This window comes from Schistocerca gregaria, chromosome 1 (genome assembly GCF_023897955.1).
Source record: "Schistocerca gregaria isolate iqSchGreg1 chromosome 1, iqSchGreg1.2, whole genome shotgun sequence".
Classification (NCBI taxonomy): domain Eukaryota; kingdom Metazoa; phylum Arthropoda; class Insecta; order Orthoptera; family Acrididae; genus Schistocerca; species Schistocerca gregaria.
The window spans coordinates 791,312,751-791,335,902 of record NC_064920.1 but is presented as its reverse complement, the minus strand read 5'-3'; the positions used below and the strand labels follow the sequence as shown (position 1 = coordinate 791,335,902).

Below are 23,152 nucleotides of genomic sequence, written 5' to 3'. Positions count from 1 at the left end.
ACATCTTCCACGCTATTTAGGAGCAGTAGGGTTTATATTAAACACGCTGAACTCAAACACAAAGTGTATGAAAATGCGAGATGTTGTACTTTGACACTTCGCGATGTTTGACATGATATCAGTGTCTTAAATTGCGGAATAAATTACTTACACGTGTCTCATATCAAAGATCGTGAAATTATGCATCGTCATACTCTTTGTACATACGTTCAGTGTTTGTTTACTAAGAACGAAACAGAGTGAATCTAAATGCTGTATTATAGTGCGTCTGCGCTTGTGCGTGTGTGTATGTGCGCCATCACGCGCTTGTGTGTGTGTGTGTGTGTGTGTGTGTGTGTGTGTGTGTGTGCGATAGACAGAGAGAGAGAGAAAAACGAGAGACAGTGTGTGTGTGTATGTAAGCCAGTGCAATATAAGTATCCTAAAACACAAGGATCTTCTCGTTTCGTGAAAATGCCATTCACTAAATTTCTGTTATTTCCGCTAGAATCGCGGCTCTAGCATCTATCTGCGCCTCCATCAGATAATGAGTCGGTAGTGTTTTGAAAACTAGTGGTTATGTTACTATGAAAAGTATCAGACTAAAAAAGCAAATGGTTGGATATTATACCAATATATGATGTCAGTTTAAAATGCAACTAAAGTTCCTCATACCAATGGAATAATGAATGTGTTGTATGGTCATCACGTCTCCTACTCTCCACAGGTGGACATTTGACACTGACTGGAGGGGTACAGAAACGATAACCTGTAAGGCTGCAGAACGATAATTTGTAGGACCATCTCGAAGTGACGGTGTGTGATTTGGCCTTGTTATTAACAGTTTCTTCCCAAGGCTTGTGGTTCCCGTTTACGTCTATCACAAACGAGGGTCCTCGAGAGAGCAGTAGGCACTTGAATCAAGCAGCTATTGCCAACAGAATGTATATTTTGGTCCTTCAGCGAAATATCGGAATTTGATCAGAGTAGCTCATCTCAATAGGATTGAAATTCGAACTGAATATATTAAAACTTGTAACGTGGAAGAGGTTGTGTCGATGTAAGAAGCCTAGTTGTCGCAAAACACCTAGATGGTTTGCATTGCCGCACAAGTCTTAGGTGTTCTGCAATCTCGCGCGCTGAGCTCTACGGACGTGAGCGGCCTGTGTAGTGAGGCGCGGGGCGGCCATTGAGGAGGAAAGGTGTGGCGAACAAGTGGGGCGAGCGAGGCGTGGTCGGAACAAGCTGGGGTCGCGGGCGACGCGCCACCTGCGGCCGACACGCAGAGCCACGCCAGCAGGGGCCGCTTATGCTTGCCCGCTGCTCGCGACCGCTGGCAGCCACTTCACCCCTAAACAGTACCCCACACGCCAGACCTTCAGCTTGTGCATGGCCCAGAACTTCTGTTCCGATGAACCCACCTTAACTTGTGAAATGATATGACTTTGAGGGAGCAACGCACGTCTTACCTGATTTGATATTCTTTTGGAGAAGCTATTAGGGGCCCTACACACGGGAGACGGATTGATAAAGAAGACGGAAATGCTAATCTACAAAACTGCTTTTGAAACGATTTTATTGGGAACTGTGCACGACCACCCGGGTCCAATTGTTGGTTGCCTACCGAACCACTTCTAAGTGCAACAAAATTTGATTTTCAGAATTTCATATAATTACAGTTCTAATTTAAAAATTTAAGATGAAGTCATAATCTACTCAAATGATATAATCTTACGTTAAAAGTTTAACACATTAAGACAAGTATTAAAGTTACAAACTGTCAGAAACAGTGGTTTTGTCCAGGCGCAGCGTAACACACCATGCGCAAATAGCAAGTTTATATTCATCCACTATTTGAGGTTGAGAACAATTAACAACATTCTACAAATTTTACACGTAATTTCAAAACTTATGAAAATTTTCTCTTTCAAACCGCATCCCACAAAAGGATGTCTCTGCAGTAAAAATGCAGTATCGGGCAAGACGTTTAAATTTATTATTTCGTCACTACTAACTCCATTCGCAACAAATTTTCCACTCAGCATTCGCTTGTACCACTGAAGAACAAAAGGTTCAAATGGCTCTGAGCACTATGGGACTTAACATATTAGGTCATCAGTCCCCTAGAACTTAGAACTATTTAAACCTAACTAACCTAAGGACATCACACAACACCCAGCCATCACAAGGCAGAGAAAATCCCTGACCCCGCCGCGAATCCAACCCGGGAACCCGGGCGTGGGAAGCGAAAACGCATCCACACGATCACGAGATGCGGGCACCCCTGAAGATACCTGCAAAATTATATTAGTGTGCGACACATAGTTTAGGAAATATGACATCATAAACATTGAGATGCACGAGAAACTACATTGTGCTTAAGTCGGAGCTCAGATTACCAGGAATATACTCGCTCAGGATTTGATAATGAGAGCACTAAGCAACTTACAAGAAACCTCAATGAGATTTTCACTCTGCAACGGAGTGTGCGCTGATATAAAACTTCCTAGCAGATTAAAACTGTGTGCCAGACCGAGACTTGAACTCGGGACCTTTGCTTTTCGCAGGGAAGTGCTCTATCAACTGAGATACCCAAGCGCGACTCACGGCGTGCCCTCACAACTTCAATTCCGCCAATAGCTCGTCTCGTACCTTCCAAAGTTCACAGAGCTCTTGCCCGCGAAAGGCAGGAAGTTTCTTATACAACAAACCTTTTCTAATTAGGGAATACATTACATTGTTCAGCGATGTCAGACATGTTATGTACATATTTCCAATCTGTAGTTCGCAAAGAAATCTTAAACTCTCCAGTTTCTCTTTCATTTAGTAGTCTTTTAGTAAGACTGCAAGGAATTACACAGTGATTTTGAAATCTTGATGTTCCTTTAGAAATATTATCGAATGTTCCATTGTTGGTTTCCGTAGCTCTTGTACTGAATTGTACGCCGGAGAGTTAGATTATATCAGATGACAAGGGACTTAAGTACAGTTATAGAACGGGTATGCCCAGCACACCTAAGTTAAAATGTACATTTAATATTATCCCTTACAGATTCGAAGATAAAACATTAATAATGCTTTTAGCTGTTTCATGAGGAGTTCAAAATGATCAGATGCGGCCCTGTATAACGTGAATATTGCTTTGAGCTTACCATTTATTTCCACTTCTGAAGCACAAGCTTCAAAATGATAATCACTGTAAGGTCCGATGGCATCAATTTTTTCATATTTCTGTTCCTTTTTAGTATAAGTGGGAAAGTCACCTTCAACTTCACCTTTCAGTGTGACTGTGCTCATTCAATAACTACAAATTGTAGCATGATGTTCTAGGTCTACATGACCACAGAAAAATGAAACAGTAGTACACAACCACACTTTATGTCTAGGCAAGCGAGTCCATATCGTCACGCGTCGCGTCAGGAATTTTGAGAGATCTGTGATCGTCAGCTGCGATCTGCAATTTGCCCACACTTGCGCTGTGGACAGATCGTGCGACATAGTCACGGATTGCTGCAATCCGTCCCTGAATGTGGGGCTCTTACTAGATCAACATGAAATATCCTTGGCCAACCTCAGAGATATTGCTGGTACAAATTATATATTTTGTCTTTGTTATGCAAGTATACGTTCCACTATGAGCTCAAGTGTCATAATGACTTGTGAACTACGTTTCTTCCTAGTGCTTTTTTAAATTAATGGAAATGAACTTCCTTCTCTCAAATGGATAAACTAAATCGGATGCTGACATAAACGCCTATGTTGTAGGCGCTTTATTGCCAACGAAACATTAACTGCAATTGGTGGTTGTTTATGAACTTGTTTCTTCATTCCCGACAGTTGGAACACGGACAGCTTAAAATTATCCTAAACTTACTTCTTTACATGCGTAAAACAGATCAAAACTTGAAGGAAGTGCAAAGTACGGTATTGAATGATAGACGCATAAATATATATGAAATAGCTAATATCATAACCATATAATAAGAGAGAGTACCGTACATTATTAACTATAACAAAAGTTTCTGCAACATTTCTGCCACACTTAATGAATATTGACCACAAGAAAATGTGGATCACATTCCGAAATGTCTGGAATATTTTGAAAATAATCTAATGGATTTTGTGTTCCTATTTAATTCTGTGGATGAGACGTGGGTCTACCACCTAACAACAGTAACGAACTAACAGCCAAATAGTCGGTGGAAATCATTTGACTGTACAAAGATTAAGGTCGATTTCCTCTGTCTGTTTCAAAAGGAATTCTTGTTATTGACTAATCTGTAAAGATTAAAATAGTAACTGACAACTGCGCAAGTCATCTGGATCGACTGGAAGAAAAAATTGTGGTAAGACGTCCGCATTACAACGGAAACCATCGGAATAACGCCCCTGCACCAGGGGTTTATGACATATTGTTGAAAATTCAACCTATTTACCAGATTTGCCTACTAAATTCCACCTACATCAGCTTTTGACGAAATTTAGGACCTGCTGATGTTAAAATGTAATAAAGAGATTATGACAGCCACAGTCGAAAACCCTAGACTCTTTTGAATATCTGACTCATCAATGGGATAATCTAACTCGGAAAAGTAGGATAATACACAATGAGCTATAACTTAACAATGTGAAAATTAAGTGGATTTCTGTCAAGAAACACACAGTACTTCTCAACCACTCAGGATTTTCAATACTTGCTTGTTCACATTGTCACAGAGTTAATAGGTGCACACTGGTTGACGTTCTTATTTTAGTGTTATCTATCGACTCGACCGTCTGAAATACTGAGACGGTATAAATAAGAAAGTAACAGACTTAATTCAGAGAACCTATTCATGCAGCTTAGGAATGAAGCTACACTAAGTGAAAGCTTGTATTTTTGGGAGTCATGTAACTGCATGTTTTCTTTATGCTCCCCATACTGTTGTAACAGCACTAGACCTTTGTATTACACTAGTTACAGTTTTAAAGAGTGTGATACGTGTGGTTATCTTTGTTCTCAATGTTCAATAAGACGCGACAAACAGTCAAAACAGATGAAACGCGAATTATTTGAGATTTCTGGCCCTGTGGTAAAATGCCACATCAAATCATCAAAACAATACGGCAACATTTTTTTGATAAATGGACTGTATACCATCGGAAGATCATCCACTGATAAAACAGAGAAAATGTTGCACAGTATATTCACAGATAATTTATAGATTTCATTTACATTCCATCTGATGATGAGACACGTTAACAGTATTATTCATCGAGTGTTTTGTGTCAGATATCGAGAACATGTCTACGAGGATCCATCACTTTGTGGAATTAGTCTCAAACTCACTCACATCTTTCAGGGCTACTATCTGACACTACAACGCTTATTATAATTTGTGTTTCATTCTGAAGGAAATATACAAGCTTCAAGTCGATTATACATTAACGTGTTCACGGCATTAGCTCATGAATATGTCACTTTGAAGATGAATACGTAGTTCAACCATCTGCTCTGTTCCCATCCATAATGACAATTGCTTCCATTGTAATGAATTTATGGTTCCTGTAATTTATTCACTCCGGTGCTACCCTATTCCACAAAGGCAGAGACGTTTACCATTCCATAAGCTATCTCCGGTAATTGTGTTTCGTCTTTCATAGTGAGTCGTACTTTATGTGCCGCTAAGCCCACTTGTCACGCATGTTCGTTACATTTAATTGCATAAACGAACAAACGTAACGATATTTATTAAGCAATAACTAAACAATTTAATTCCTCTGCAAATTTTTCCACATTCAATTACACAAACTGCGCATAGGAAATTAATGGAGAGTAGAAAGCTCCACAAGTCACATGTGTGGCTTAGTTTGCTAAGTTATCGGTACCATTGTTATTTGTGGATATCCAAAGCGAAAAATAATCTACCGTCTTTTAGCATCTGATTTAAAAAAGAAAATTTCCGCATACCTTTAGTACCTTTAGTATCACATGCAACCCAACATCTAATACTGTAGGCATGTGAACATTGTCTGATGATTCCGGACGAGTCTTACTATGTGAAGGCTTTAATTCTTCTCCCCAAAATGCCCATCGAAATCCCCTTGCCCACGGAGCGATGCCGACAGGAAATTGAAGTACCTCTTCTTTTTTTTCTTTTCACTTCCATCGAGTCATATGGAGGCGATGCCGCAGCAATCATCTCTTACCCTCCTCGTCAAGAGGAGCAGTACATCCTGCACCAATGAAGAGTTTTCCCACTCATACATTTGGCCCCTTAGGCCAGTATCTTGCCGAGTCATAAATAGCTGGATTTTAAGGAGCCCAAAAAGTTATATATTTAAGGAAATCGAATGGAAGCACATAAAACTTGGTAAAATGACGATTCTGCGATCGGGATTTTATCCAATAAGTGGATAAACGTCACTACCCTACCATTGGAAATTTTTTAACCTTTCACGAATCACACAATCTACATAAGCAGATAAATCACTTGAAGGTTAGGTTTAACCTGAACAGAGGGGCTAGAGTACAAAGGATCCCACACCATGCTTTACTTGAGTAAATGAACTTTTTGAACAAGTCTTAAGTACTTTCAGCACGGAGAGGAACCGAAACACGACTCAGGAGAGTATCCACATACGTAATACTCGACTCAATGGCGTGAACACTCAGGCTACTTCTCTGAGCCAACGACGCTGTGTACCAATTCACATGTCAAGGGAGATCTCAAAGTTGCTGATGCACGCAGAGATACAGTGTCTTTTACCTTGTTGCGCACCTCAACTACGTTTGGACTCCAAATGACACAGGAGCATATGTCGCAGATGGTTTGTGATTCGTCAGACCAAGCAGTCTGTCATTCCATTCGTGAAGTGTGTGTGAGAGAAATAATTGCTTGTTTGGATCTATATGAGCTTCAAACTTACCGTTTGGTCACTATGGGAATTGTAAGCGGGGAGCAGTGATATGTTCGCTAACCGATCGAGAGAAGGGCTCTCAGAATTTTAACACATGTTTTCCTCGCTAGGCATACGTGCTAAGGCTGGGACGTATTTTATTTTAATTTTGTCTTGAGCATAGCTGCTCTGAATTCCGACTGCTGCTTTTGTACAATGTAATTTTGCGATTCTTCAAAATTTCATTCTGGTGAAGATACGCTTAGTAGGTGTCGAAACTAATTGTACCAAACAGATATTTGCAACCAATTGGCTGTAAAATTCCTATGTTCGTTTTAAATGAGTTGTTAAGAAGACATGTTCTGCCCGGATGCAACGAGGTGCGGGGTGTTTGTACGAGGTCCTTTAACCACTGAAGAACTGGTGTCAGTAGGGGGAAGTTCTCATTTAAAATATGGGGCTTCTGGACATCCATTGTGAGTGGCAAAAGAGGAAACTGTGCAACACCTGTGCCGTTGCTCTCCTTGTCCATTTACCTGTTCAGCGCAGGAGCTTATGCTTGAAAAGGATAGTTCTCGATGTGTGACTGATTTTTTGACAAATGTCACCTGATTTGTAAGTTTGTAATATGATATTGCTCAAAATTCCTATTTTGTGAATACGTCTTTATAACACTGTATACCGTAAATGTAGGCCTCAGACACGAGTAAATATGAGGGGCGTTCAGTAAGTAATGCAACACTCTTTGTGAAAGTAGGTTGGTGTCAATATAATCTCCTTTCAATGCGACGGCCTTACGCCACCTTACTGCGAGGGCCTCTATCCTTCATGGTACCATTCTATTGGTTGACGTCGGAGCCAACGCCTTGCTGTATCAGGAAGTTCCCCAGTGTCCACGTACCTTTTTCACGCAGAGTGCATCCTTCATTGCCGGCCGGTGTGGCCGAGCTGTTCTAGGCGCTTAAGTTTGGAACCGCGCGAACGCTACGGTTGCAGGTTCGAATCCTGCCTCGTGCATGGATGTGTGTGATGTCCTTAGGTTAGTTAGGTTTAAGTAGTTCTAAGTTCTAGGTGACTGATGACCTCAGAGCCATTTGAACCATTTGAACCATCCTTCATTGGGCCAAACAGATGGAAGTCGGTGTATGGTGGATGAGGAAGAACAGTCCATCGAAGTTTTGTAAGCTCTTCTCGGGTCCTCAGACTTGGGTGAAGCCCTGCGTTGTCATAGACAAGAAGAAATTCATTTGCATTTTTGTGGCGACGAACACGCAGTCGTTTCTTCAGTTTCCTGAGGGTATCACAATACGCTTCAGGGTTGATCACTGGTCCATAATAGAGGACATCAAACAGTATAAGCCCTTCAGAGTTCCAGAAGGCCATTACCATGATTTTGCCGGCTGAGGAAGCGGATTTGAACTATTTGTTCGGAGGAGAAATGGTGTGGCGCCCCTCCATGGATTGCCGTTTTGTTTCCGGTTTGAAATGATGAACCCTTGATTCATCTCCTGTGACGATGTTCAGCAAAACACTGACACGATCAGCCACGTAACGCGCAAGCAGTTATTCCGCATAGACGATCCTTCGTTGCTCTCTATGGTCTTCTGTTAGACAGGAAACCCAGAAGGCACACTCGTTTGAGAACCCCGACTGGTCGACATGTGTGCCCGCACTATCAACAGAGACATTCAGTTTTGCAGCGAGGTGTTTAATTGTGATGCATGGATCACCTCGAATGAGAGAGCTTGCAGGTTGCAACATTCCAGGAGTCACACCTGTGTGCGGCCGGCTGGCACGCTGGAGAGCGGACGCGTTGGCGCGATCTTGTTGCGATGACGACAGACGCCTTGGCCAATGATTCACCGTGCTTTTGTTCACTGCCAGGTCCCCGTAGACATTGTTCAAGAGCCTATGAGTGTACACGATGATCTGTCTTTCTAGCAAAAGAAATTTAGTGACAGCTCTCTGCTTGAAAAGTACCTTCTTATGGACGGCATTTTGAAAGCTATATATGGCGCCAACACCTACCAGAAATTCGTGAAACTATAGGGTTTGAAGCGGGAATATTCCACGATGTCCCACGACAAATTCCTCATTTTTTAACCGGAATTATCTGATAAAAATGAGTTGCTTTACTCATTCAACGCCCCTCGTTGACAAATCCCGTAATGGTCAGGTTCAACCTGAAGCAGAGCGGTCAGTTTACAAAGGATCTCCGTGCTTCACTTCGGTGAATGAACTTTTTGAACAAGTCTTATTTATTTCAAGAGAGTATGTATGAAAGCTGAAAAGCACCTCCACGTAAGGTATGTTCGACTCACTGGTGCCTATATTCACATTATACGCATGAAGCGAGCGAACCTACGTGCCACTTCGCATGTCAATGGAGATCTCAAAATTGCTGATGCACGCAGGATTACGGTATATTTTAGCATGTTACATGACGCAGTCACATTTGGTCTCTAGAGTACCACAGAGGACCATGAGGTAGATGGTTAACGATTCATCAGAGAAATCTGTCTGTCCTTCTCCCACCCATGAACTGCTCATATGATACGCAGTTGCTTGTGTGCACGTGTGTCAGTTATAACCGTCTGGTTTCTATGAGACGTGTAAGTGGGCAGTAGGACAGTAGGAAAAACTTCGATAACCTCTGGAGAGAACTTTAAGATCGACGCTACTGTGAAGAATCACGTGACTATTTTCAAAATTATCAGCCCGATCTTTTAAAAGTAGCCTTCTTCGTAGATAATTATTAGCGTCTAAGCAGTTTTAAAATCATATATTCTCTTTTCAATTGTTGTTAACTGTCTTAGCTTTTCCATCTACTGATGTCTCGATTATTCTAAATGAGTTGTTACAAAACCGCTAGATTCGTTCGGCCCGGTCGCAACGAGGAGTGGTGTGTTTGGAGGCCTTTTAACCACTGAAGAACTGGTGTCTGTAGGGAGAAGTCTCCCTTAAGCTATGAGGTTTCAGGATAACAAGTGTAAATGCCAGAGTAACAAACTGTGGAACACCTGTGCCATTGTCCTTGTCTATTTACCTGCTCAACACAGGAACATATGGTTGAAATCGATAGTGCCCTAGATATGGCTCAATTTTGGAGAAACGTCGTATCATCTGTATATAACTGTGTATAATGGTGATTACTGTAAATGTGGGTTTCTGATACGAGTAAATAAAATAAAATAAATTGTTTAGGTTTTTAATAGTATTCGGAAGTTCTGGAAAAGGTAGTACATCGTCTTGTTAAACATCGCGCAAAATAAATGGGAAACGTGTTGAAAGAGAGCTAAAGATATCGGAAAAGTGCAATTTTAGGTTTGTTATGCGATGTTTACATGACACTGCAGGTGAAACTGCGCTGTGGCAGCTGCCATATTCTGTAACTGTAGCACGTTATCCGGCAATCGAGGAAGAAAATTTGTAATTAGAGCCCTAACAACCATAATATTTCTGTACTTCTTATTCCAAGAGCTTGCCACTGACTAGCAGAATTGATGTCCTCCCGAGGTATATCGTGCCAGATTCTGTCCAATTGGCCCCTCAGACCGTCAAAATCCCGAGATGTTCGGAGGGCCCTGCCCATAATGCCCCAAACGTTCTCAAATGGGGAGAGTTGCGGCGACCTTGCTGTGCAAGTTAGTGCTCGGCAAGCACCAAGACAAGCAGCAGAAACTCTTGCCGTGTGAGGGTGGGCATTATCTTGCTGAAATGTAAGCCCAGGATGGCTTGCCATGCAGGGCAAGAAGTCGGACTGTAGAATATAGTTGACGTACCGCTGTGCTGGAAGGCTGCCGAAGGTAACAACCAATACGGTCCTGCTGGCTGTTGGGCCGTATGACGGGCGACCGTCAGTTTGGAGCGTATCCACATACGTCTCCAATGGCCATAGGGCTCAGTTTGAAGGACTAATCACTAAAGACACATCTACTCCAGTTATTGACATTCCAGGCTCAATGTGCCCAGCACTAATGCAAACGTGCTTCTTGGTGTACAGATGACAATGGCAGTCGCCTATTAACCGCCATTGTGGTCACTGAAGCACCAGATACACGTTGGCTCGATGACGATAATGGCTCTGAGTGCCCCTCTGACGATTGCTCGGTCCTCACTTTCTGTCGTCTCCCAAGTCTACCGCTTCCTTCTTGATACTGTGTTCCGCCTTGGTTCACCCATTCCTAACAACCTCGTCGAATAGTGGCATCGCTTCTGTTCAAATTTCGAGCGATTCGCCAGTTACTCTAACCAACTTTTTTCACCTCAACTACATGTCCTCCCTCAGATGCCGACATCTGAGTACATTTTTCACGCGCCTCTCTGAGACGCATAGTTACTGCCCAGATGAGTACACGGAATGAAACTGCGTAGACTTCGTGCCCTGGTATCGACTTGTCCCCTGTATACTATCCGTACCAGCTGCGCCATGAAACTGCGCAGGAACGCCCACATTCATCCATTCGCAGTCAAATTTAACAATTTTGCATTTTCCTTCGATACCAGTATGAATATCTATTTGCGACCAATTTGCATAACTCATTCGTGGTGCGTCGTTTTTCCATCGTAGAGTGTATAATACATGAGCTTATGTTGCTGGGATATATTCCAAACTCTTTCTGTTTGGACCCACTCCATGTAAAACCTCTCCTTGTACTTGGAACAATGACTTGATGGACAACTGTTGTAAGATAACGAGAAACTTAAGACTATCGTTGTCAATTGGTTTGATTCTCCAGACGGAGAACTTTTAAGCAGAGGTTACTGGACGTCTGCTCCACCTATTACGGGAACTTGTTTTTTATTTTGTCTTATTTTTTACTGCATCAACACAAATATATAACTTTTATCTTTAGAAAACACACTGTTTATACTGCTGCTGTGTGTCCAGTCCATCTGGGACACGGCAGAAACATCAACACTGTGTTTTGCGAAGTGCAGAAGTGTTATTTACGAGTGAAGTTGAGCAAAATATGTGTGCTGTTTGCGCGTGGATTTCAACAACGGATGACACTGCAGATGAGAAAGGATATTTCGAAGCTAACTACGACAAGCTGCCAATATCCAGTAATGTTCAGGGGGTCCTAAGCAATAATTTAGAAAAATTTATAACTGAATGAAGAATACCCAATGTCTATGACACAAATGTGCTGAAAAATGTAGCTACAGAAGCAGATGTTTCATACTTATGGAGAAGGACTGAATAAACTAGTGAAACCTTACAAAAAGTGCTTACAAGTGAGCAACCAGTACTAGGAAAACTGAAGTACACTTACAGCAAACAAAAACCACTGATAAAGTCCTTTTATAATAAACATGTTTTTTATTACTCAATGGGCCTTACTTTTTGCTACGCCTCCTATTATCTAAAACACAAGGAACAGCGCACCACTACCCCTGTCAGACCCTGGTGCGTAGTTCACAATGCAAACCAAACCACTAGAACCAGAATAGATTCTTTCTTAGCGACATTTTTACCTAGTGGATCCAAAAAATCAAACGCTTTCCGATATTTACGATGCGGGATTGAAAACACGAAGCGACAAACTGTGTACGGCAGGCCTTGAAAATTTGAACTTGTTGAACAGCAATGTCTATATCGTCATCGTCGACATCCATCACACGTAACCCTCGTAAGGTGCACGGAGGCGGGTACGTAACGTTCTATATTTCTTCTACCTTCACCTCCCCTTAGCCGTTATGACTGTTCTGTTAGCAGATGCCACACAGGAAGAAGGATTGTCTGTAATCATATGTCTTATTCCGAATGTATTAGTTTATTAGTCTCATTCTGCTATCTACCTAACACATTGTCAGATTTGTGTGGTTGTGCTATCTGAAATTTCCCCTGGCTGATACTCCTAAACATTTAATAGCTGTGGCTGATTGCCGTGACTCAGTTGGGCCTATATGCACCGCCGAAAGGAATACGTAATAGCCGATAGCGTAGTGAAAAGATGCCGACTCTTTCCTTATAATTACGCGCATTACGTGACGGCTATTTATGTTTGTCAGTTTCCTGTTGATGTACCAAGTGCTAACTATCTGCAAGTTTTATTGCAGTTTATAACCACTTTCTAACGACGTGGGCTCTCCGCACACAACTAAATATCGTTAAGATCTGTATGTTGGTAAATGAAACTAATGTTATCAGCCATTGGGGCGTACATGTAAGGAAGAAGGGGGAACAAATGACTTACTTTCAGAATGCGTTAAAATAATTATTCTGCATTTTCGTACAAAACCTTATTGCCGTCAATAAAGTAAGATGACAAAAAAATTTCGAGACGCATGTACGGTAACGAGAACATAAAAAGAAAAATACATGCGATTATTAGTGGAAACCGGATAACTGAAATAAATAAATCCCTAGAAATATACATCTCTTCATAGTTTCTGTCACCTGGACGCCACGTTGTAGAGAACGAAATTTATTGGGTGTAAAATGTTAACTATTTGATACTCTGCTGGTCTCGTTTCTATCCGACAGATGCATTGTTCGTCAGTTCAAAGGGAAGAGGAAATGTGAAAATCAAACGGAAGTACGAAACCTTTGTTGTTGATAGACCATACAAAAATTCAGCTCTGACAAATGAGATATAAACGCCCCATTGAGCTCCTGCTGTAATGTAGTACCAACATTTCTTATTTTCATTACATGTTTGGTCACCGATCAATGGATACACGCTACTATAAGCGAGATAACTATTGTTAATTATGTTCTCCTTAGATACCTCACACGATTTCATAATGACTTATACTACCTCCAATGAATATAAACAAACGAATACTCAACTATCAAAACTACAAATTTCGTCTAACTTAGACATTTTCTTTAGTTTTGTCTTTTGATTTGATAAACAAAGTCTTCCATTAAGTTAATAACGGCTGTCACTCTAGAGGATATGCCCAGACAGAGAAAGCAAGGCTTTTTCGTCTATTTCTTACACTCAAGAAATCAATAGTGTCACAAACATTTTCTGAAACCTCTGTCAGCTCACTATTACGTTATTGCTGCTCCTTATGGAATGGTGCCATCGACATCATGGTAAGTGACTTAAATGCAACTGCTCACAGTATCCAAATTCATGGAGCAATGAGAGACTTTATAACAGTCAAGAGTTTTTCCTTTTACCAAGAACGCCCTTTTCATGCTTCTTTAAAATAGTTTTCCCGTGCAATCATACCTATAATTTTGAATGTAATTACTATCGTAACTAATTAGTGACTAACTGACTAATTTTACGTTTTAACAGAAGTCTCTTGTATAATATTAAATGATGCACTGGCTACTGCAAAGGTTAAATACGCCTTGTGGCACAGAAATGGCTCAAAAACAGTATTGCCCTTTATATATGACATCATTTAGTTTTCTGATTCATAAAGAGGCTTGAAAACTGCAGCAACGTGCATGATACCTAATATTAATAAAAGACGTTAATGTTATGACATACAAAGCAAGCTATCCGGCAGTTAATTCTCTTTATAATTCACTTTGCGAAATATCATAGTTATCTATTTCCCTCTTACAACTCATAATCCCTTATTGTTTCACTTGAGATCACAAGTACAAAAAATAACCTAATTTGTATTGCATACTGCAGTCAGTTTGTCTCATTATGCCGGAGTTTGGGTAAGGCCATATGAAATAAAGCTGCAAAACTTGAACTCCGAACGGAAAAAACACAAAGGAGCTAATATCCTCGTAAGTTCTTAAGTTCTGAATTAAAATTTTAATTATTCGTGGATCTGACGTAGGATTGAAAAGTCACAGGGAGTATCTTTTGAATAAAGTTGACTGATGAACACTTAGATTACGGTTTGGTCTTGCCAAAGATGATGCAGACCCAGAGATTATTTCGACAAGGAATACATGTTTTCTCTTTGGCAATAATAATTTGTTGCTCCATGAACCTGGAGTATTGTAAGCTGGAATAAGTGCCATTATATTTTACAGATAGTATTGCTCATTGCTCCATGAAAATGGACAGTATGTGAGCGCAGCCGTAACTACTTGTTATTGTTTTGCAGACACGACGTACAAGGGATCATGGACGACGCATTCGGCAGCGCAGACTCAAGGTAAGCATACACCAAGCTTCCCACAACTGACGGGCTGCCCTTGGTTGTGTACCTGCAGTTACTAATGTGTAGAACTGAGAAACTTTTTAAGGTATACGTTGGGACTTCTGTAGACATTTTGCCTTATACTTTCAGCGTTCAATGAGTAGAACTGTCTTTGTTTGGTTCCATCCCACACCTGAAAATAAAATCCTAATCTACTCTGCCAACTGCTTTCCAAGAATATGTAAACTGTAAGAGATTTTCTTTGGATTCGTCCCACAAGAATTCTCTCTCAGCAGCAGTATACTTATAAAGTGAATTTTAACTGCTTTCAGTATAAGCTCAGCACAAGTCACGAATCGCTAATAATGAAGAAGAATCTTTGAACACAGAGCATTTTTTAGTTTTGTAGTTACTCTTCTTGCAGTGGCTGGCGTCTTTCAAATGTTGTGAATTGCTGAACAGCATACTGGGATCGATTTCCACCATTTTACTTACCGGTTTATTGATATATATTCCTACAGTAACTATTCTCTCGTAAGAGAAATAAGGCGACGGTCTTTTCAAAGTTCTCTGAATGGTTGTTTTACTAGTTTTGTCACTGACACATTCGAAAAATAATATGACGCGCTAAATATTACTGACCAAGCTTTAGTGTCTATTCAAGAGATTATAGAAAAAAAACGAAACTCTTTAATCAGTGTGTTACTGCTAGATTATGTAATGGTTCAATATCTATTTATGAAGAACATATTCTTTGTCATTTTTGTACACAACCACTAGGAACTTTTGGAAATAATAAATAAGAAAAATTCACGATGTTCTACATTCTCCTTTTCCCCTTTCCTGCAAATTATTATTACTATAAATGCTGTTATAAAGTTAAAAACATACTTCTTGCACACGAATGTTCCTTATAACACACATCAAACAGTTTCACATTTAGGGTATTCCGTTACTGTTGACCTCAACTTACATCTGTTTTCGTTCCTCGTAACAGATAGGATCTATCCATGTCAAGTGGACAATTAACGCAACGAAATGGCTCATGTATTGATAGCACGTTATCGCGAAGTAAAAGTACGCTAGAGAAAAAATATTACACTCCATGGTTAGCACTGTTACCTTGTTATCTGGTAACATATTCAACAACTGCCAGTTTTCCTTTCAGTGTGCTGTTCTTGAGAAATTTATTTGATAGCTGTAAAAGTGAGAAATATATTGGTAACAGATGTAAAAAAAAAAAAGACTCAGAGTTGGACGTGATGTGTGTCATCTTTTGCCATATGACGTCATGTGGATGCTATATGGAGGGTCATTGGATGAGTATACCTTTCTTCCGTTGTCAACTTTCCAGATCTTGGATTCTTCCGATTAAAAGGCTCCTCAACTGGCATTTCAAGGCAGAGCGCATCTCGTTCCAGTTCGCTCCAATAAGGAAAAATCCCTGGCACTTTTTGGGTCCTTCTCATAGTAGCCAGAAACGGTGAACTCTCGGCTACAGAGGAGGATATAAGGGTTTTCACTGACCGTTAACACACAAATCACAAAAACAGAGCCGGCCAGTGTGGCCGAGCGGTTCTAGGCGCTTCAGTCTGGAACCGCCCTACCGCTACGGTCGCAGGTTTGAATCCTGCCTCCGGCATGGATGTATGTGATGTCCTTAGGTTAGTTACGTTTAAGTAGTTCTACGTTCTAGGCGACTGATTGTGCAATGTCTTACAGCAAGCTTCTGCATTGATTGTCTCATTACGAGGCAGAAATTCCACAAGCAATACTCCTTTTCTGTCCCAAAAAACTGTGCACAATATTTTCCGGGTATAAATTGTTTGCTTAAACTTCACTTTTCTGGGTGAATCTGAATGCCGCCCTTCCATGGACTGTTGTGACTGGTGTGACGTAGGCCACCCATGTTTCATCTTGAAGAAACACCTGGGCGGTCAGCGTCTTCAAGACGATGACGAGGTCAAAACAGTAGTGATGCAGTGGTTAACAAGTCAGGCGGCAGACTTCTATGAGGATGGTATTCAAAAACTGGTACAACGTTATGACAAGTGCCTCAATATTCACGGAAATTATGTAGAAAAGTAGGCTAAGGTACAGGCTTTCATGTAAAAATAAATCTTGCACGTCTTTTTTTAAATTTCAGAACGGTACTTATTTTAAAAAAACGCGCCTCGTAATAAAATATCTGTATTCAAGACGTGTCATTTCGAATAAAATTCTCGTGATTTCCACAGCTAGCTTCGCCTTTGTCTTCAACAGTCAGTCTCACGAGGAGTTTCATAGCGTCTCAAGCAGTACAGTTTACAGGGCATTTTACCCGTTATTCCAGTACGGTTTCAGGTGGAGCAGCCGCAGTGTAGCTGCCGCCCTCGTAGCTAGTATGAAGTTGCAATGTTTGGACAGTAAAGCCGACAAAACAGCTGTTTGCCGCGTCCCCAGTGAAGTGAAGTGGAGAAGTTGAGCGTTTCCCTTAGAGGGGCGCGCCGCCAGTGGCTCCCCACAGGCCGATGCGGCGCCAGATAGCGGCACTACTTCTTACCTCCCCCGCACCCCCCTCTCTCCTCACCCCCGCGCCGCTCCAGCACCCTGGCTGTCCCTGATTAACGGCGACGCCTTGCGTGTCCGCTGCCCGCCTTACCGGCGCACCGCGTCGTGACCTCACACTCTGATTCACCTCCCGCGCCCCAGACACTTCCCAACCCACTGGCTCGTGCTTCAAAATGTACAGTTGTTGTCTCCATACGTTTCGCATATTTATTACTGCGGTTGAGGCGTCGAAAACAGGGCCGATTTAGTAACGTGCTCTGTACTAAATTCGGTTTATCTCGCGATATCAGCGTTGCCGCAGTCCGAGTAAGTGCATTCCTTTTCACATGAAGTAACCTGCTGGTGCAAGGTGATGCACTGGAAAAACCTGAAAACGAAAGTTTATACTTTCTAGAAAACAACGTCTATTACCGGCTGCAGCGTTTTGTCAGCGAATTCGTTTCCACTCTAGCTTGCTGACAAATCGTGATACCATCGAACATGCAAAATAGTTTGGAACCTCTCTGTTTTATTCACTGGTTTTTCAGGTTCAACAGGGACGCTGTAGTTCCTCTCTTTTAGGTGATTAAGCGTGTATGTTAATTTTTCTGAATCATTTTAACGCCGTTTTGACACATGTTATTATAAGAAAAACTTAAAGCTGCTATTGGGTCGGACATTGAGAATGTGTTGCACTAAGTTCTCCTTCCGGCAAATTTGGTATATTCCGCCCTGTTGTGCAAAACCTGGGGACGAATGTAATTTGCGCATCATGTATCACCGCTAACTCACATAGCTCGGTGGATCTTGGACCATACATAGAAGGAAAGGCTGACTGAACGGGTGACTGAAAGAAGTACGCAATGGAACGAACAGACATGACATTATTGTTCAAAGACAATAATTACACTGAAATCACCACGATTTTTGGTAGTGCTCCGAACATTAGAAACGATGGAACACGGTTCTTAATATACATTGTGATCATCGCGACTGGCAATGAATACTCTGCAAGGTGCTCCTATGCTGGGTGCAATACTTACAACGAATTTTTGCGGAGAGCGTTCCCCTTCTTTCACCAGCGCGACTGGTAACCGCTGAATGGTCGGTGTAGCATGTGCCCAGAAATACATCTCCCAGCACATCCCAACGCGTTCGAAGCGATTTAATTCGCGGGAACGGGCAGGACATTCCTTTGCCGAATACTCTCTCGTTTCAGAATTACGCAGTTCGATGCGGTCTCACGTTGTCATTGATAAAAATGAAATTAGGGTCGAATGCACCCTTAAAAAGACATATGTGTGGAACGAGATCAGTGTCACCGTAGTGTTGACTGGCGAGTGTACCGTTTTCAAAGATTTGGGGTCAGTACACAAACGCAACATTGCGCCTCCCCACAACATAAAACCTGGACCACGAAAACGATCATGTTCGATAATTTACCTGCATTTTTTATGTACCCTCATATGGCAAAAAGTGGGAATACGTAACAGAGCATCAATTTTAGAAGCAGTGAATATAAGGTTTGTCGAGACATCGCCCTAAAAGCCGAAGGAGAAAAAATTATTAATTGAAAGTATTTGACGGTAATGACGGTGTTGCTATATGCACCAAACTAAGCTGTTTGACAATTGCTAGGCTACAAGTGACACTTGCTAAGGAACAACTGACACTTGCTACGGCACAGCATCCAATCTCTGCGGAACACCCGATCGATGATTGTAAAGTTAAATGTAGAGGGCGGCAAGTGTTAACGAAGTGAAGCCTGTGCAAGACCTCTCTGTGTGCATTCGTAAATTCATGAAGTTGCGGCATTTGGACGAGCAGTTGGACTGCTCGAAGCCGGTCAAAGTGTCAGTACCGTAGTTGTATCCAAAAGAGACATCTCGCAATTAAAAACTGCCTACGAAGGTGCAAATGCTATGCGAAAGCATACCAGTAGTCGTAGACTAACTACCACATGTCAAGAGGATGGATACGTAGCCCTAGTGGAGATAAGTCATCTCAATCCTCGCCAGATCGCTAAAGACCTTTAAATTGCTACCCGTACATGTGTCTCTGCCAGAACTCTTCGTGGTGATTAAATGAGGCTGTTTTGTATGCTCGGAAGCCTGGTAAATGCATCCCACTTCAGCAAAGCCATCGTCGTGAAAGAGTTCGGTGGTGATGGGAGCATGTTTGTTGGAATCCGCAATAGTGGTCCAGAGTGATGTTCTCCGACGAATCCCGCTTCACTGTGACAAGTGATTCTGGCCACCAGTTAGAGTGAAGAGAGAGGCGAACACTTTACCATAGAATGTTCATGAACGTCATCGGTATGGCCTCGGCGTTATGGTGTGGGCAGGCAGACATTGTGCACAATGGCCGAACACAGCAAACGTTACAGTACAGTAATATTGCAGGAAGTTTTTCCGTGGTCACGTCAGTCTGTTCATGGACGACAAAACTCGTCCACACATGGCCGCTGAGGTCTCAGACACACAGGAAAGTGAAGATATTGAACTTATAGAACGGCCTGTGAACTCCCCGGACCTAAATCCCTTAGCTCATGCCTTGGATGGTCTTGGCAGACTTCTTCCACAAGGAACACACCCTCTCTTAACCGCGCAAGAGCTGGAAACCGCCTTGCGAGATGAGTGGGTCAACATTCCTTCAGCACCACTCAACAGTTTCGTAACCAGCATGAATATCAGACGCAAAATATGCGTTAGTGCCAGAGGAGGCCATATTCCTTGCTGAGAGTCCGATATCGACCTTATATACTGGGAGCGTGACATTTGCCAGACACGAACGTCATTTATGTCTGTTATCGTGCTGTCCATGGGCTGAAATCGGAACATTTTTTGATATAAATACACAACTCCACTTGTATTACGTGTGTACTTTGTTTCATGTCGTCCATCATTGTCTATGATTATTCCTGTCCAATAATGTCTCTGTTCGCTAGCAACTGTCATGTGGTGTAGAATGCTATTAACCTACTTATTCAGTCACTTATGTCAAATCTTTAACTATGGCGCTGGTATTAAAAGCTGGCACCAGATGATTCACATAACCGCTTCACAAAAAATTAATTCCTTTTAGACTCAGAGAACATGTTCCTCATACAAAAGCTTTCAAAGTCAGCTCTAGTCACCTGTACTTTCTATACCTGGTCCACAACACAATGACTGGTGAGAGACTTGAAACGGCATCGATAGAGCGCTGAGTTGCCGGTGGAAAGTAGCACTCCGAGAACCGTCTTCACAGCAAGAGCTGAGACGGTGGGTGAATATCCTTGAATTTGCCCGCAGATTTGGATGTAGAATTCCTTATTCGTTTCGTTACTTTGCTGCGTCTCCTTCGTTTGGTTCTACTCTGCAATTTAACTTCGTCTTACTATAAGTGCTCTGGTTTGTGCCTGTTGCATGAAATCAAAAGACAAATGAAGTCCACGTTGGTACCTGTTCCCAACACGGAATCACAGTGCTGTGATAACTTGTAGCCAGTGCGCTGAGCACCCAAGTTCATCATCCCTCAGCTACCTTCAAATGGCTGTGAGCACTATGGGACTTAACATCTATGCTCCTCAGTCCCCTAGAACTTAGACCTAATTAACATAAGGACAGCACACAACACCCAGTCATCACGAGGCAGAGAAAATCCCTGACCCCGCCGGGAATCGAACCCGGGAACCCGGGCGTGGGAAGCGAGAACGCTACCGCACGACCACGAGCTGCAGACCAGCTACCTTCAAGCACCACACGCTATACTACTGATTTTCTGTTGAAGTCCCTATTTCACTTTGTGTACGTAGGTCATCTGCATTTGACGATGAGTAGCGACTGTGAATGAGTTTAAAACAACTACTTTCATCAATATTGCACGCTAATGAAAAGAAAAAATTTTAAGCCTACGAAAAGATAGCTTCCACTATCATGCCATTATACATACCACCACGCCACAGGTCCCAACAGGGCAAGTGGTGCTCTGCTGCAAATATTGATTGGTTAGATTTGTCTTTAATTTAGTTCTGCGATACTGACTGGTCCCTTCAGTCATGCCTCACTATTACGGAATGATATTAATATTTAAAACAAGCAAAAACTTCAAGCAACTGTTGTGTAATCATACTGTTTCTTCGATTCAGCATGCATGGACTGAGACGAAAACACACAGGACACCACCAGAGGAAGTATGGCGTGGTTTTACCATAGATACGGCTTTTGAGGACAGGCACGATGAGCGCCCGGCAATTTTAAGACGTATCAAGCCCCAAGGAAAGTAAAAGCTTTGATATGCTGGGAAACATCGTCCATAAATCGGGACGAAATCGACAGATTTAAATGTTATTTCCAGTGAACTCCGATGGACAATTATGAGCTTTTTATCGATTACAGTCTACAAAAATGATATACCGGATAATTCTGAAACTACGAAAAGCATATCGCAGACGAGTAAGATAGCAACGCCAGCAGACGTGCAAAACATTGATGACTGCTGTAGAAGCTGACAGTCGACCGCCAAAGTAAATGAGTGTGGTGTATTGCGCACAAATAGGCGAACTACAATTGTTCGATGAATGTCTTGAAACAGTAACAACTGTAAAATACCTAGCAGTTGTTTGAAAAGAAAGTCTCAAGAATAACGGAAAATCAGAAAAGAAGTTCTAGTTGACGAAGATTTGTTGTTGTGTCCACTGACAGAACAGTAAGTTCTGGAAATCGTTCCTACGCAAGCTTGTTGTAAGTGGTAACAGGGACCGAAATGGTCAACAGTAAGAAAGTGAAAAAAATGTGCGTGAAATCTTATGGGACGTAACTGATAAGGTCATCAGTCCCTAAGTTTATACACTACTTAACCTAAATTATCCTAAGAACAAACACACACACCCATGCCCGAGGGAGGACTCGAACCACCGCCGGGATCAGCCTCACAGTCCATGACTGCAGCGTCTCAGACTGCACGGCTAATCCCTCGCGGCTTAGAAAGAGATGTGCATTTGTTTTACGAATACCAGTCTCCTGTTCAACCTTGTGTGCACTCACGTGCGGATTCATTGCAACACAGCCGACAACAGTTGACTTTCGAGGCTTCGTCCGTTCGAGTTCTTCAGCGATTGCGTTGCCTTGGGCTGAAGCTTCCCGTTTCCTGAAGCATCAGAACAAGACGAGAAGACATACATCGGGAAGAAGAGTTCCTGTCAGGTTATCACTTTCTGTAGACTTCCTCTGTCTGAGTGTCATTATGTACGTACTCCGACCGTACAGGCCTTGAAGGCCCAAATGCACCGACCGACCGCCGTGTCTTCCTCAGTCCGTAGACATCACTTGATGCAGATATGGGGGGGGGGGGGGGGGGGAGCAAGTTGTCACTCTCGCTCTCTCGACCATTCTCAGTTTTCGCGAATAGAGCCGCTACTTCTCAGTTAAGTAGATTCTCAACAGGTCTCACAAGGACTAAGTGCACACCGCTTGTCAACAGCACTCGACAAACCCGGATGGTCACCCAACCAAGCCGGCCCAGGTGGCCGAGCGGTTCTAGGCGCTACAGTCTGGAACCGCGTGATCGCTACGGTCGCAGGTTCGAATTCTGCCTCGGGCATGGATGTGTGTGATGTCCTTAGGTTAGTTAGGTTTAAGTAGTTCTAAGTTCTAGGGGACTGATGACCTCAGAAGTTAAGTCCCATATGCTCAGAGCCATTTGAACCATCACCAAT

The 23,152-nt window shown here is 42.2% G+C and overlaps 1 protein-coding gene across 2 annotated transcripts in view; it reads left to right on the top strand.

Annotated features, from left to right (window-relative positions):
* Positions 1-23,152, top strand: part of LOC126269699 (transcriptional regulator ERG homolog) — a 291,748-nt gene that overhangs the window by 5,590 nt on the left and 263,006 nt on the right. Inside the window, exon 2 of one of the 2 annotated variants that reach the window (XM_049974011.1) lies at positions 14,890-14,940. The exons of the other annotated variant lie outside the window; for it this stretch is intronic. Coding sequence (XP_049829968.1) covers positions 14,890-14,940 — 51 coding nt within the window. The remainder of the gene's footprint in view (positions 1-14,889; positions 14,941-23,152) is intronic. 2 annotated transcript variants of the gene reach the window in all.